Source organism: Pongo abelii, chromosome 11, assembly GCF_028885655.2.
Source record: "Pongo abelii isolate AG06213 chromosome 11, NHGRI_mPonAbe1-v2.0_pri, whole genome shotgun sequence".
In the NCBI taxonomy this organism is placed as follows: Eukaryota; Metazoa; Chordata; class Mammalia; order Primates; family Hominidae; genus Pongo; species Pongo abelii.
Window position 1 is genome coordinate 127,339,760 of NC_071996.2, and position 15,238 is coordinate 127,354,997.

General features: G+C 42.7%; 1 protein-coding gene across 4 annotated transcripts in view; it reads right to left on the minus strand.

Moving 5' to 3' along the window:
- Positions 1-7,427: 7,427 nt before the first annotated feature.
- WDFY1 (WD repeat and FYVE domain containing 1) overlaps positions 7,428-15,238 on the minus strand; it is a 70,258-nt gene continuing 62,447 nt past the window's right edge. The window contains exons 10-12 of one of the 4 annotated variants that reach the window (XM_024243206.3): positions 14,024-14,154; positions 12,213-12,321; positions 7,428-10,820 (exon numbers count right to left, since the gene is read on the minus strand). In XM_024243206.3, coding sequence (XP_024098974.1) covers positions 10,761-10,820; positions 12,213-12,321; positions 14,024-14,154 — 300 coding nt within the window. In that variant the 3' untranslated portion in view covers positions 7,428-10,760. Of the gene's footprint in view, positions 10,821-12,212; positions 12,343-14,023; positions 14,155-15,238 lie in introns of all 4 variants that reach the window. The other 3 variants (XM_024243205.3, XM_054549903.2, XM_054549904.2) reach the window with 3 other exon arrangements.

Consider the following 15,238-nt stretch of genomic DNA (forward strand, 5'->3'; position numbering starts at 1 on the left):
TCCTTAACCACATCACTTTTTCTGCTTGGAAAACTGCCCTGCCCTCTGCCCCCAAGATGAGGAATTAACAGACCAGCGGCCTATTTTTCAGGTTAGTATCACTGTGTAACAAATCACTCCAAAACTTAGTGATTTAAAGCAGCCGTTTTATTTTGATCACTATTTTGTGGGTCAGGAATTCAAGAGCTCAGCTGGGCTATCCTCGCCTGGGGACTTTCATGCTGTCGTGTGAAATCTGCAACCATTGCCGGCTGGATCTGCAACCACACTGCAAGCTCAGTGGGGCTGAATGTCCAGATGGCACACTCACATGGCTGGTAGTTGATGCTGCTGGTGGTCAGCTGGGAACTCAGCTCAGCTGTCAACCAGAACACCTGGTGGTCTCAGGCAGCTGGCTTCCCATAGAGAGCCAGATATAAACTGCATGACATATTCTAATCTAGCCTCAGACATCGCACAGTGTCAGTTTTGCCATATTCTGTTAGTGATTCTATTAGTGATTAGCCCCAATTCAAGGGGAGGGACACAGACCCCACCACTCAATAGATGGAAGGAAGGTCTGAAAATGTACAGAGCTAGGCCGGGCACAGTGGCTCACACCTGTAATCCCAGCACTTTGGGAGGCTGAGGTGGGCAGATCACAAGGTCAGGAGATCGAGACCATCCTGGCTAACATGGTGAAACCCCATCTCTACTAAAAATACAAAGAAAAAAAATTAACCGTGTGTGGTGGCGGGCGCCTGTAGTCCCAGCTACTCAGGAGGCTGAGGCAGGAGAATGGCGTGAACCCGGGAGGCGGAGCTTGTAGTGAGCCAAGATCGCGCCACTGCACTCCAGCCTGGGCGACAGAACCAGACTCCTTCTCAAAAAAAATAAATAAATAAGAAAATGTGCAGAGCTGGGTGTGGTGGCTCATGCCTGTAATCCCAACACTTTGGGAGGCTGAGGCAGAAGAATAGCTGAGGCCAGGCATTTGACACCAGCCTGATCAACACAGTGAGACCCTGTCTCCACAATTTTTTTTTTAAAGCTGAGTGTGGTGGTACATCCCTCTAGTCCCAACTACATGGGAGGCTGATGCAGGAGGATCACTTGAGTCCAGGAATTTGAGGCTGCAGTGAGCTATAATCATGCCACTGCATTCCAGCTTGTGTGACAGAGCAAAACCCTGTCTCAAAAAATAAAAAGTAGACATTTGCAGAAATATTTTAAAACCAGCACACCACACACACAAACATAAGCTGCAAAGTGGAGTTGTCTTGAAAGCTTAATGATGATCAGACCCCCAGAACTGGAGTTTGATGTTTTAGAAAGACAAAAAAAATCTCATCACATCCCTCATGTATTTATCCTTTATAATCTCTCCTAAACCTTCCTTTAAATGCTCCTTTCAGCCTTTGGAGACTGTGACAATCTGAGGGAGGTGTAATGGCAGGTGTAATGGGATGGGTAGGAATGAGCATGGTGGGGGAACAGTCATTCAAAACTTTCACTACAGGCTCACTCCCTAAGCAAATCCACATAATTTCCTTTTCATTTATGCATACAGCACCCGAATTATACATATACAAGCATCACTATGTATTAAGTGCCTACTACGTGCCTGACACTGTGCTCATGTTGTTGTAGGCACAAATTCCCTGTCCTTATAGAAGTTAGAGGGAGGATAACACGGAGAACTATGTGGCTTGATAGGAGTCAGCAGGGAGACTACTGAGAGATGCCAGAGAGAGAATGACGGACATTTTAGAACTGGAACTTCTACTGTGAATGGGATGGGAGCTGTGAAGGGTTTTTTTGGTACAGGAATGGCATGATTTGAGTCATGTTTTGATAGTGGCGTTGAGAACAAGCTGATAGTGGCAGGGGCAGGAACAAGGAGACTGGTTAGGGGGTGTGATCGTTAATTTTTTTTTTTTTTTTTTTTTTTGAGACAAGAGTCTCACTCTGCCACCCAGGCTAGAGTGCAATGGCATGGCCTCGGCTCACTGCAACCTCCACCTCCAAGGTTCAAGCAACTCTCCTGCCTCAGCCTCCCAAGTAGCTGGGACTACAGGCGCGCACCACCACACCCGGCTAATTTTTGTATTTTTAGTAGAGACGGGGTTTCACCATGTTGGCCTGGTCGGTCTCAAACTCCTGACCTCGTGATCCACCCACCTCAGTCTCCCAAAGTGCTGGGATTACAGGCATGAGCCACCGTGCCTGGCTGATGGTTAACACTGAGTGTCAACTTGATTGAAGGATGCAAAGTACTGTTCCTGGGTGTGTCTGTGAGGGTGTTGCCAAAGGAGGGTAACTTTGAGTCAATGGACTGGGAGAGGCAGACCCACCCTCAGTCTGGGCGGGCACCATCTAATCAGCTGCCAGCATGGCTATAATAAAAGCGGGCAGAGGAACAAGAAAGGCCCAGACTGCCTGAATCTTCTGGCCTCTTTCTCCCGTGGCGGATGCCTCCTGCCCTCGAACATCAGATTCCATGTTCTTCGGCTTTTGAACTCCTGGACTTACACCAGTGATTTGCCAGGGGCTCTCGAGCCTGCAGCAACAGACTGAAGGCTGCTCTGTCGGCTTCCCTACTTCTGAGGTTGGGACTTGGACTGGCTTCCTAGCTCCTCAGCTTGCAGACCTATTACAGCCCAGGATGGGACTTCACCTTGTGATCGTGTGAGTCAACTCCCCTTCATATATTTATCGATCCGATTAGTTCTGTCCCTCTAAAGAACCTGACTAATCCAGGGAGCTACTGGAATAGATGAGTGTGGGCTGCCCTATAGTAGTAGCAGCAGAATGGTGAGAAGCGGCTGTTCTGGGGGTCTATTGGAAGGTAGTGCCCTTAGGGCTGTGCCGAGGTTTATGTCGGCAAGCTCGCCTATGTTGTCGGCACACAGTTGCAACTTGAGATTGATCTGACAGATAACGGTTGATATGACTCCCTCAGATAACAGATAATATATACCTGACAATACAAGAAATATGAAAGTACGTGAATAGGCCGGGCGTGGTGGCTCACGCCTGTAATCCTAGCACTTTGGGAGGCCGAGGCGGGTGGATCACTTGAGGTCAGGATTTCAAGACCAGCTTGGCGAGTATGGTGAAACCCTATCTCTACTAAAAATATAAAAACTAGCCAGGCGTGGTGGCACATGCCTGTAATCCCAGCTGTTCAGGAGGCTGAGGCTGGAGAATCCTTTGACCCCAGGAGGCGGAGATTGCAGTGAGCCAAGATTGCGCCATTGCATTCCAGCCTGAGCAAAAGGGTGAGACTCTGTCTCAAAAAAAAAAAAAAAAAAGTACATGAATAACTTAGAAATAAAGTCCTCAAATCACCTGAGCAAAGAATTGTTTTTATACAGGTAAGTCCAGAAATGAACAAATTTCTGCCTGACTGTATGTTTTCTTTTTCCTCTCCCTTTCTTCCTAACACTACAGTGGGTTCATTCAACCAGATGTTCCTAATTATAAAAGTTGCTCTTTAATGAGTTCCTCTAACCCCAACAGCTTAAGGAAAATTGCACAACAGAACTTTCCACACATTCAGCCTAAAGTGGCTTTTTCAAAGCATGAGAAGAAACGTATCCAGTTTTGCTCTCCAATCTGTGGAATAAATGAAAACAAGATCTAAATCAAAGGTCTAAAGATCAGGACTGAGCAAGTCTTGTTGATGGACACTGAGGATAAAAAGACCAGCCCCTGTCTTCCAGAGGCTTCCAAGCTAGAGTAGAAACGCAGGTTACAGGCCATTATCATGCATGGGTCGAGCCTCACAACAAGAGTTTAAGCATGTGGTGGATCTAGAAGAATCATTTAAATAAATGTGAAATTGTTCAAAAACAATTTTTCTTTCTCTGAGTTAAGGTTTGTTTTGAGACGGAATCTCGCACTGTCACCTCAGCTGAAGTGCAGTGGCACAATCTCGGCTTACTGCAACCTCCGCTTCCTGGGTTCAAGTGATTCTCCCACCTCAGCCTTCTGAGTAGCTGGGATTACAGGCACCCGTCATCATGCCCAGCTAATTTTTGTATTTTTGTAGAGACGGGGTTTCAACATGTTGGCCAGGCTGGTCTTGAACTCCTGACCTCAGGTGATCTGCCCGCCTCGGCCTTCCAAAGTGCTGGGATTACAGGCATGAAGCACCATGCCTGGTTGAGTTAAGGTATTTTGAATTCAACAAATTATGCAAGCCTGCAAAACTTGGTATCACAGAATTAACCAAAGAAATCTAGAGCTATTAAAAAATCTGGTTGTTTGCTATTATCTTGCCAAAACTCAATATCACATTTATTTAATAAAGGAATGATACCTGGAGTTTTGAAATACTAAAATCATCTAATTGTTTTGTAACTTTTGTTAGTTGTGTTTGATTTTCATGGTAGAGTCTGCAAAACTATTGGCTATTCTCAATATTATGGGAAGAGATAATATCCCTATTAGGAGGATTTAAGTAAAAAAGTCCTTTAAGAGCATCATAGGTTTAACAGCCGTACTCTAGAAGAGTCCCAAGTTCTTTCAAATTTATTAGCTCGATTTTGGGACACCCCTCCATTCTTTGCTGTGCATTAATGTTAATCTATTTTGGATAAAAATTAGGCTCATGCCTGTAATCCCAGCACTTTGGGAGGCCAAGGTGGGCTGATCACTTGAGGTTAGATCACAAGACCAGCCTGGCCAACATGGTGAAACTTTGTCTCTACTAAAAATATAAAAATTAGCCAGGCATGGTGGCATGCGCCTGTAGTCCCAGCTACTCAGGAGGCTGAGGCAGGAGAATCACTTAAACTCGGGAGGCAGAAGTTGAAGTGAGCTGAGATCACGCCACTGCTCTCCAGCCTGGGTGACAGTCAGACTTCATCTCAAAAAATAAAAAATAAAATGTACTTTCTAGAAAGAATTAAGACACATGCACACGTATGTTTATTGCAGCACTGTTCACAATAGCAAAGACTTGGAACCAACCCAAATGCTCATCAATGGTAGACTGAATAAAGAAAATGTGGGATATATACGTAATGGAATACTATGCAGCCATAAAAAAGGATGAGTTCATGTCCTTTGCAGGGACATGGATGAAGCTGGAAACCATCATTCTCAGCAAACTAACACAGGAACAGAAAACTAAATACCGCATGTTCTCACTCATAAGTGGGAGTTGAACAATGAGAACACATGAACACGGGGAGGGGAACATCACACACTGGGGCCTGTTGGGGAGTGGGGGGCTAGGGAAGGGATAGCATTAGGAGAAACACCTCATGTAAATGATGGGTTGATGGGTACAGCAAACCACCATGGCACGTGTATACCTATGTAACAGGACTGCATGTTCGGCACATGTATCCCAGAACTTAAAGTATAATTTTTTTAAAAAATTTCAAAATAAAGAAAATATGGTATCATAAAACACTAATTAAGATTCACTGGTCTTTAGAGAATATAGGAAGTAAATAATTGGTTTGCAATACAGGGTTACTAGAAAACGAGGCTGGACTTTGGCTTCAGAATTTCCAGTTTTCTACTTGGGAAATTGATATTATTTTCACTGTAAAGTAACTGCCATTCCATAAATTAAGACACTAACAGATACCTTTTTATTGCCTATCCAAAAACACAAATTCAAATCTTGGCAATAGTGTGAGGATATTATCAATAACAATAAAACACTTAATAACATGCATATTCTGACCCAGCAATTCCCACTTCTTAAGACTTTATCCTCAGAAAATAATTGGAAAAGTGGGCAAGACAAACATATAAGCATGCTGAGCTTGTATATTTTTAAATTTAAAATTTTAAAAAATATTTAGTGTTTTAATTAAAATGATAATCTAAACATATATAATCTAATTTTATGAGATTGGTAAAATACATGATGGTTTAGCCACATAGGACAATGGAATACTGCTATACATGCTAGTATTATGCTGTAAGGCACACACACACAAATCCCTAGCCACTCTCCCATCCCTGACACACACACCACACACCCCTACCGCAGTCGGCTAAAACAATGATTTATTTCTCGATCATGCAAAGTCCACTGCAGTCCTAGAGCGGTTGTGATCTGTAGAATGGCTTAGCGTCACACTTCACCAACACATGCTTCACGAGGGGCATGGAAGAAAGTGTCATGGTACCAGAGCCTCACACCTGCAGTAAAGAGCTTCTGCCCACATTTCATTTGCTAAAGCAAGTTACAAGTTACAAGGGCCTTTCTTGACCTCAGCTGGAGACGTGGGATCCCAATATGTGTCCAGATGACGGCAAGAGCGAATGTCTACTGCAACTACGCAGCCATAAAAAAAAGTAGAGCTCCACTAAAATGGAGCTCTACTTTTTGACACCGGCAAACTATCCATAATGTATCAAGCAGGAAAACAAGTATGGTCCCATTAAAACAACGTATCTCTAAGTGTGTGTTACATATGTATGGAGGCATTTATAAAAACATTGGAAAGATATACAGGATAAGTTTAATGGTGTTTTCTCCAGGTGGTGGGATGAGATGATTTTAAAAACAACTTGTTTTATACTTTTTGGTTCTTTTTCTTTTCCTTATTATTATTATTATTTTATTGAGATGGAGTCTTGCTCTTGTTGCCCAGGCTAGAGTGCAGTGGCACGATCTCAGCTCACTGCAACCTTCGCCTCCCGGGTTCAAGCGATTCTCCTGCCTCAGCCTCCCGAGTAGCTGGGATTACAAGCGCCTGCTACCATGCCTGGCTAATTTTTTGTATTTTTAGTAGAGACGGAGTTTCACCATCTTGGCCAGGCTGGTCTGGAACTCCTGACCTCGTGATCCACCTCAGCCTCCCAAAGCGCTGGGATTACAAACGTGAGCCACCGTGCCCAGCTTCCTTTTCTTTTTATTATAAGACAATATTTTGATGATGAGAAAAGAAAGCCATATTTATTTTGAAAAACATATTATTCACTGCCTTTCTGGTTTCTAAATCAATCTCTGATTGGTTTAGTTGAGGTATCAGTTCTTCTGGGTCTGAACCACACGTGTTCACTCACAAAACTGAGCTGCTGAGGAGAAGTAGAGCTTGATCTTGTTATCACTAGATAGCTCTGTGTGGTCAGAGAGCCTAAATATCCTGCACTATGCTGACTGCTACCTCAAGCAGCAGAGATAGTAATACCCACCCCACCCTTACAGAGAACACAAATGACATGCTAGCACATTCAGGCAAGAGGCAGGAAGAAGGCATGTGCTTTTAAGACAGAAAGACAGACTTAATAACACAAATTCTCTTGGTTTTCTCATCTGTAAAATGGGAGGAATAATGCCTTGCCCAAGTGTTGCCAGGATTGAGTAAGATAATGTAGTGAAAGCACCCAGCACACAGAGGGTGCTGAATAAATGGTTGCTACTGTTATTGCCCTACGTCCAGGCCGACTACAACAAAAGTGATATTAGGCAAACATAGTAACAAGCAAGGAATGTTTTATTGTGTACATTTTCTCAAAAAAAAAAAAAAACCCACAAAAACAGAACCCACAAATAGGAGCAAAGAACAAAGTTTTCTAGCATCTCTGGGATACACAGGGCACCGTATCTTATAGAAACATAGCTAGTACAAGAACAAAGTGTACTAATTAACATTACCCCTTGCTTCCCCAGTCAAAAAAGGTTATAGAGAAAAACACTTTAAATTGTACTCTAATACAAATTTGTTGCACAATTAAACTTCAATTTACTCAAAGAGTTATTGTATTGTAAACTGCAGAAAATAGGCATTCAATAAATCTGCTCACAATTAACAATTAAGCAATAGACACTTGAATAAATATAGCATGTATTACTTATTTGTTAAGCCTCACACTTACAATGAGCAGATGGTTTATCATTATAGTAACAGGTTTTTTTTTACATTTTAGGAGATACCATATCCAATAACGGAAGTGGAAAGTACTTTAATGAAAACTGATTTTAGAAAAATATCTCCTTGGGTCTGAGCTACTATGGTATTTATTACATATTTGGGTCAGTTTCACCAGTTTAAAAATATAGGTACTAACAAACTGAATTATTTCGTGGGAGAACAAAGTGATACATTCTAGAGCAATAGTATTTCTTTGTATCCTTTAGGTAGCAGGACAGAGCTAGGACATAGTAAAGAGATTTACAATGTAATGAATAATTTGTTTCTACCTAATGCTATAGGGGTATTGCTATCATTTGAACTAAGAAAGAACAATTTTAAAACGTGTTTATAATGAAGAATTGGCATTTCCTTATCACATATATACTAGATGTAAATATAAGGATCTTCTCTAATAGTCTGTATTCCTTAATCCCTATCTGTACAAATTAGCCTGCATATTCAGGAATGGAATGACCAGTAAACTGTTACTTGAAGAACTAATTTAAATGACCCATTTAAGAGAAATGCAGTCAAAATAAGGCAATAACCATCAGCCTATCTGTACTTTTCTTCTGTGCCTACTCAGTAAAATTGAGAAAATAATTTTTGCCCACTTCTATAAAAATATCACCCCATTTGCTACCTAGCATGTGAGAGAGACAAGACAAGCCTGTCATGTTTGTCTCTAAAAAGAAAAATGATGATAGGCCTGGTGGAGGGCAAGCTATATGGAAACATCTGCCTTTCCTTTTCTAAGATATGTCACTCCAATTCTTCGTTAAATATAAATTTCCTCCTTGATTTATATTAACCCCTTAGGAGGCACTATAATAACTTTATGTTCCCAAGGAACATAGGGTTTTTTAAGAATTTCTTAAAATAAAAAAGGTTTGAAAGCTATGGAGTAAACTCAGCAGCTATGATATTCCGTTCAATCTACCACAGATGTCAAACAGTCACATTTTACAGAAGTCAAAGGAAAACAAAACCACAGTTCTGCAGTCTTCCACAGGGCAAGGAATTGATCATCTTCTATTTTCCTTTCAGGACTTCATAAAATCCCCAGGATAGCACCTTTGTATGGGCTGAACCATTAACTGAACTAAAATTAATACAGGAAGCTTAACATTCAACATTGTGCTTGAACAAAACTTACCACTACTCAATTTTTCTTCCAAACTATGTTAGTAATATACATTTTGCAAAGAGTCTAGAAAGTTTTTAAAAGAAATCTCTTTAGGTGATGTAATATGAAAACTCTAAGGAACAACAAAACCCTTCAGTCTTATTTCTGAAGACAAGTCAATGTTTAATGCAGATCATTCCAGTACATGATGTGCCTGACCCCCTTTCCTTTCCTTACGTGTGTCACACAGCCATTAAGACATTTTAGTTTGATTGCCTCCTTAAACTTTTCAGTCCAAGACGTCACTATAAAACAAATTTAGTCCTTTAGTTTTATCATATGGAATGACCCTATTGTCTTGGTATGATCCCAACACAGTGATGCAGTACTGAGGTGTTTTTTTTTTTTTAATCAATATCCATTAGTAAGATTAGCAAAGATACTGTTGCTATCTATTTTTATATTTGTCCTTTAAAAAGGTAGGCCCTTCTCCACTTACTTCCACATCCCTAGAGAAATAGATATATGTACTGTTGTCAAAAAAAAATCAAACACACAAATACTGGAATATTAAAAGACAGGCTCCTCATTTCTTCTCTTCCTCATCCTGGTACACAGTGCCCAAAAGCTTTAGAAATGCCATTATGAACAACAGCTTTTGCTAGTTGTTAGGAAAGCAATTTACGAGTTGGGAATTATTGTGGAAGACCTGATGAATGATTACAGCTCTGGGTCACTAACTTCTTTTTATGAAAACATGAATAATACTAGTAATAACTCAAAGTCAAAATAGTGTAAAAGCGGTGGAGTGCTTTTGTGGGGGGTATATTAAATTGCCAGAATATTGCAGAGGCTCATCTTGGAACAACAAGTAGAATGCTGTTTCAGTTAAGAGGACTGGGCTGTTCCAGGCAACAGACTGATCATTTCGCATCACAATGGTGGCTGGGTTTTCCATCAGTCATTACTAATGGCAATGAGAAAAAGTTAGGCGGCTTGTGTGACTCCCATGTTAACAGCACCATAAAAAATTTTGTCCTAGGAATTTGGGGGAAAGGGAAGAATGCAGACTGCCTTGGTTATTACAGAAATTTCACAACTTACTTAATGACAACCTCAAAAGTTCACCTGTGGCATACTGGCTGGGAAGAGAAACAACTGAAGCAAGCCAATGCTAAGTGCAGATTATGGCACTACCTGAAAATAACAGATCTCTTTAAGAAGTTTATCAATAACTAAGTGTAGAGGATATTCACATATTGCCAGCTCATAGGGAAAGGTCTCTGGTTTCGTAAGTTCCTAATGCCACCCCTCAAGAAAGAGAGAACAAGTCTTCCTTCCCCCAGCTCCTGCTCTGACAACAGCCACAAGAACCCTGGAAGGCCCCCTAGGCTAAGTGAAGTGTCTGTACTTGTGACTGCTTTGAGAAGGTTCTAAGCGTTCACTTTTTTGTTTGATTTTTTGTCCCCGCTAAAACTCATTTGCTAGCTCATTCTTTCACTACACATTAGCTGCTCATGGGGAAGTTTCGCTGAAGTAATTCCAGTCTTCAGGGAACCACTACGGATAGACCTTTTCCATGTTAGTCCCCACGGGTAAGTTCCACAAATGCCCCAAAACACACCTTTACATTTTCTTTTTAAAAATGTTGATTTGTTTGTAAGTGGCTACTGTCCATTCACGAGACAGCGCTGTGGAGCTGCGTGAGAAGGACTTCATTTGGTGGAGTTGCTGTTCTTAGGTGTGGACGTCGCCCAGCTCTCAGATCAGTGTGGAGAAAACCCAGTCGCCAGACTGCAGCCCACCACAGGCGTCATGTCCCAGATCTACAAGGAAGGAAGAAACGCGGAAACGGCAGCAGTGATAACCAGGTCTAATGGCAAGAGTCAACACAGACAAACAAACGACTGTCAAAAGGTATCAAAATAATGAATTTTCTCATTCTCTTCTTTCATAACACCTCCTTAAGATTTATAGAAAGAGGCCAGGTGGCTGGGCACGGTGGCTCACGCCTGTAATCCCAGCACTTTGGGAGACCAAGGCGGGTGTAGTGCTTGAGCCCAGGAGTTCAAGACCAGCCTGGCCAACGTGGCAAAACCCTGTCTCTACCAAAAAAAAACACACAGAAATTAGCCTGGTGTGGTGGCACATGCCTGTGGTCCCAGCCACTCAAGAGGCTGAGGTGGGAGGATCACCTGAGCCCAGAAGGCAGAGGTTGCACTGAACCGAGGTCACACCACTACACTACAGCCTGGGTGACAGAGCGAGACCTTATCTCAAACAAAAAGATTTTCAGAAAGATAAAACAATGTAGTTCACTAAAATGTGAATAAAGCATATAGGTAGTGTCTTTACACATAAAAATTACATCATAATAATGTTTTAGTATAAATTCCATTTTTTTTTTAGAAAAGCCCATCAGGAATATATAATATCTCACAGTTTCACCTTTGAAGAGTGGTACTTAGGCCAGGCATGGTGGATCATGTCTGTAATCCCAGTACTTTGGGAGCCTGAGATGGGAAGATCACTTGAGCTGAGGAGTTTGAGATCAGCCTGGGCAACACAGTAGGACCCGATCTCTACGAAAAATCCCCCCAAAATTAGCCAAGCCTGGTGGCAGGCACCTGTAGTTCTAGCTACTTTGGGAGGCTGAGGTGGGAAGATTGCTTGAGCCTGGAAGGTGAAGGCTGCAGTGAGTAGTGATTGTGCCACTGCACTCCAGCCTGGACAACAGAGCAAGACCCATCTCAAAAAAAAAAAAAGAATGGTACTAAGTATAAAACACTTCATTTCAATTTATGTGTTAGTGACCCAGGGATTTAATTTTAAAAATGTGTGGTTATTCCTTATAATGAGGACACATTCTGCCTAGGATGAAAAGGAACATTGACAAGGGTAGGAATGTCTTGAGATGGGTCAGGGGTGAGGGCCCAGCCCAGCAAGGGGGAACCCTGAGGTCAGCTCCACCCATAGGGATATACAGGGTGCCAGACTCACTCCGCCAGACAGACACTGCAGAGGGAGGTGCCACTGGGATTGACCACCACTGAGTGCATGGAAACTCAGAGGCAAGCAATTTGTTTCTCAAGGTTTTAAACTGGCAATCAGTTGCTTATAAAGCTTGCCAATCAGAAAGAGTGACTGTCTCCTGCACATTCACAGCATGATAATGGGCAATCTCAACTGAGATGCTGACAGACAATTAGCCAGCGTACCTTTACAATGCGGTCGGTCCCACAGGTCACCATCAGTCCCCTGGCAACGTCCATGGACATGTGGGAAATGTTATGTTTTCCTTCATGAAAGGTCGCTAGAGAAGTCCGACTAACAAGAGAAAAGAGATCACTGAAAATTTACTTGAGTGTACCTACAGCTAGTGGGGTAAGCTTTTTCAGCAACATAAAATAAGCAAATATGGCCAGGTGCAGTGGCTCATGCCTGTACCCCCAGCACTTTGGGAGGCCGAGATGGGTGGATCACTTGAGGTCAGGGGTTCAAGACCAGCCTGGTCAACATGGTGAAACCCCGTCTCTTAAAAATTAGCTCTGTGTGGTGGCACACGCCTGTAATCCCAGCTACTCGGGAGGCTGAGGCAGGAGAATCGCCTGAACCTGGGAGGTGGAGGCTGCAGTGAGCCGAGATTGTACCACTGCACTCCAGCCCAGGTGATCAAGCAAGACTCAGTCTCAAAAAAAAAAAAAGTAAATGCTTATGATAATAGTGTTAAAATTTGCTCCTAAAATTGTGGCTATGGTTTTGAAAACTAACCTATAATTTAATGATGACAGAAAGTATGTTAAATCACAAGATTGTTTTATAAAACTCCCAAAATAACTGATTTTTTTTTTTTTTTTTTTTTTTACTGGAAAGGCTGATACATTCCTAGATATAAAAACAAGAATCTTCAATATAAAAGAAGAATTGCATTGAATAAAATCATACAGCAAGGGCAAAACATCAGAGAGCTGCCGTTTTCCCTGAAACCTCCACCATGCACAGGAGCAGTGTCTCTTACAGCACCGGCTTCAAAGCCCAGCTGCCCCAATCCCATCACTAGTTCGTTTACCAACACCAGTCGTGATGCACTAGCTTTCCAATGTGGACCTCTGCCAACATTTGTCTCTGCTGCTTTAAAAGATGATTCAAAGGGAAGGAAAGAAAATGGTGGTTCTGTCCTAATAGATTTGCCTAAAAGTCAGGGCAGAGTGGGGTATACAAACAGATGTGTCTTACACACAAAGAGCAATTTAAGAATAGACTGCTAAGCCAGATTTTTGTGGAAGAAAGAACATTGGTCTCTAGAGTTTTCCCACTAAATTTACATGCATGTGTGAACAAAGGTCTGGGCACTGGATACTTTTATAGAGAACCAGCTCAACCACTGCCATCCACAGGTGCATGGACTTATCCCTGCATAGCAGCCAGTGGGATGCGGAGGCTCAGGATGTCCACCCAGTTACTGGACCATGTAACTTAGCATTCCTCACTGTGTTCAGGACAAAGCTGCCTAGTCAGAGGGGCAACTTGAGATGCACACTCATGGTCTTAAGGCATAAAGCTAGGGCAGGTCCTCTCTTCAAAAATGGCTTAGGGGCCAGGCACAGTGGCTCGCGCCTGTAATCCCGGCACTTTGGGAGGCCGAGGTGGGTAGATCACTTGAGGTCAGGAGTTCGAGACCAGCCTGGCCAACATGGTGAAACTCCATCTCTACTAAAAATACAAAAATTAGCCAGGTGGTGGGGGGGCGCCTGTAATCCCAGCTACTCGGGTGGCTGAGGCAGGAGAATCGCTTAAACCTGGGAGGCAGAGGTTGCAGTGGGCCGAGATCACGCCACTGCACTCCAGCATGGGTGACAGAGCAAGACTCTGTCTCAAAAAAAAACAACAAATAAAATGGCTTAGGAAATTCAGGAGAAACAAACACATGGCTAAACATATCCTATCACTTCTGAAGTCCTTCACATTTCAGAGAACCATTAGACAGATGTAATAAGAAGCAATGAGACAAAAATATGCAAACACTCACTCTTCGTCTTTGATGGAGTCGTAACAAGAATCACACACCCGGACTTGGAACTCGAAGCCCATGACTGGGTAACTTGAGCGCTTGCTGCTGCACTTCCCGCAGACAGCCTGCCCGCATTTCCTGCAGTGATGCTTCACGGGTGACCGGGAGGAGGAAAACAGGGTGTTAGCTTTTGCTTTTTGTTTTTTGTTTTGTTTTGAGACAGAGTCTCACTCTGTCACCCAGGCTGGAGTGCAGTGGCGTGATCTCGGCTCACTGCAACCTCTGGCGCCTGGGTTCAAGCAATTCTCCTGCCTCAGCCTCCCAAGTAGCTGGGATTACAGGTGCCTGTCACCACGCCTGAATAATTTTTGTGTTTTTAGTAGAGATGGGATTTCACCATCTTGGTCAGGCTGGTCTCGAATTCCTGACCTCATGATCCACCTGCCTCAGCCTCCCAAAGTGCTGGGATTACAGGCGTGAGCCACCGCGCCTGGCCTAGCTTTTGCTTTAAAGCACATGGTTTCCCTTTAGAGTAGGGGAACAGGAGCGGGGAGGATATGCCTTGAATTGTAATCACCCCAATTCAACGTATCAATTAACACTCATAAGACAGACAATTTTGACACTAGTCAAAGATTTCCAAAAAACTTTGCTGTACTGGTCAAATGTTGCTTTTCATTCATTCATATTATCTGTCTACATGTTAACAAACAATATTAACAACACCAAATTTAGTTCATTTAGGAACCTAATCACTGTAGATTTAGGGAAAGAAAAATTTATTCCTCCATCATAAAAAAGGCATTATTATTATTTTTTTTCAGAGACAGGGTCTCATTCTGTCACCTAGACTGGAATGCAAAGGTGCAATGGCGTACGGCTCACTGCGGCCTTGACCTCCCAGACTCAAGCGATCCTCCCATCTCAGCCTTCCAAGTAGCTGGCACTACACGTGTCTGCTACCATGTCTGGCTAATTTTTTGATTTTTTTTGTAGAGACAGGGTCTTGCTATGTTGTCCAGGCTGGTCTTGAACACCTAGGCTCAAGTGATCCTCCTGCTTCGGCCTCCCAAAGTGCTAGGATTACAGGTGTGAGCCACCATGCACAGCCTAAAGGGTTTTAAAATAAGTTTTATTTATTTATTTTTATAGAGACGGGGTCTCATCATGTTGTTCAGGCCGGTCTCAAACTCCTGGGCTTAAGCCACCCTTCCACACTGGTCTCCCAAAGTG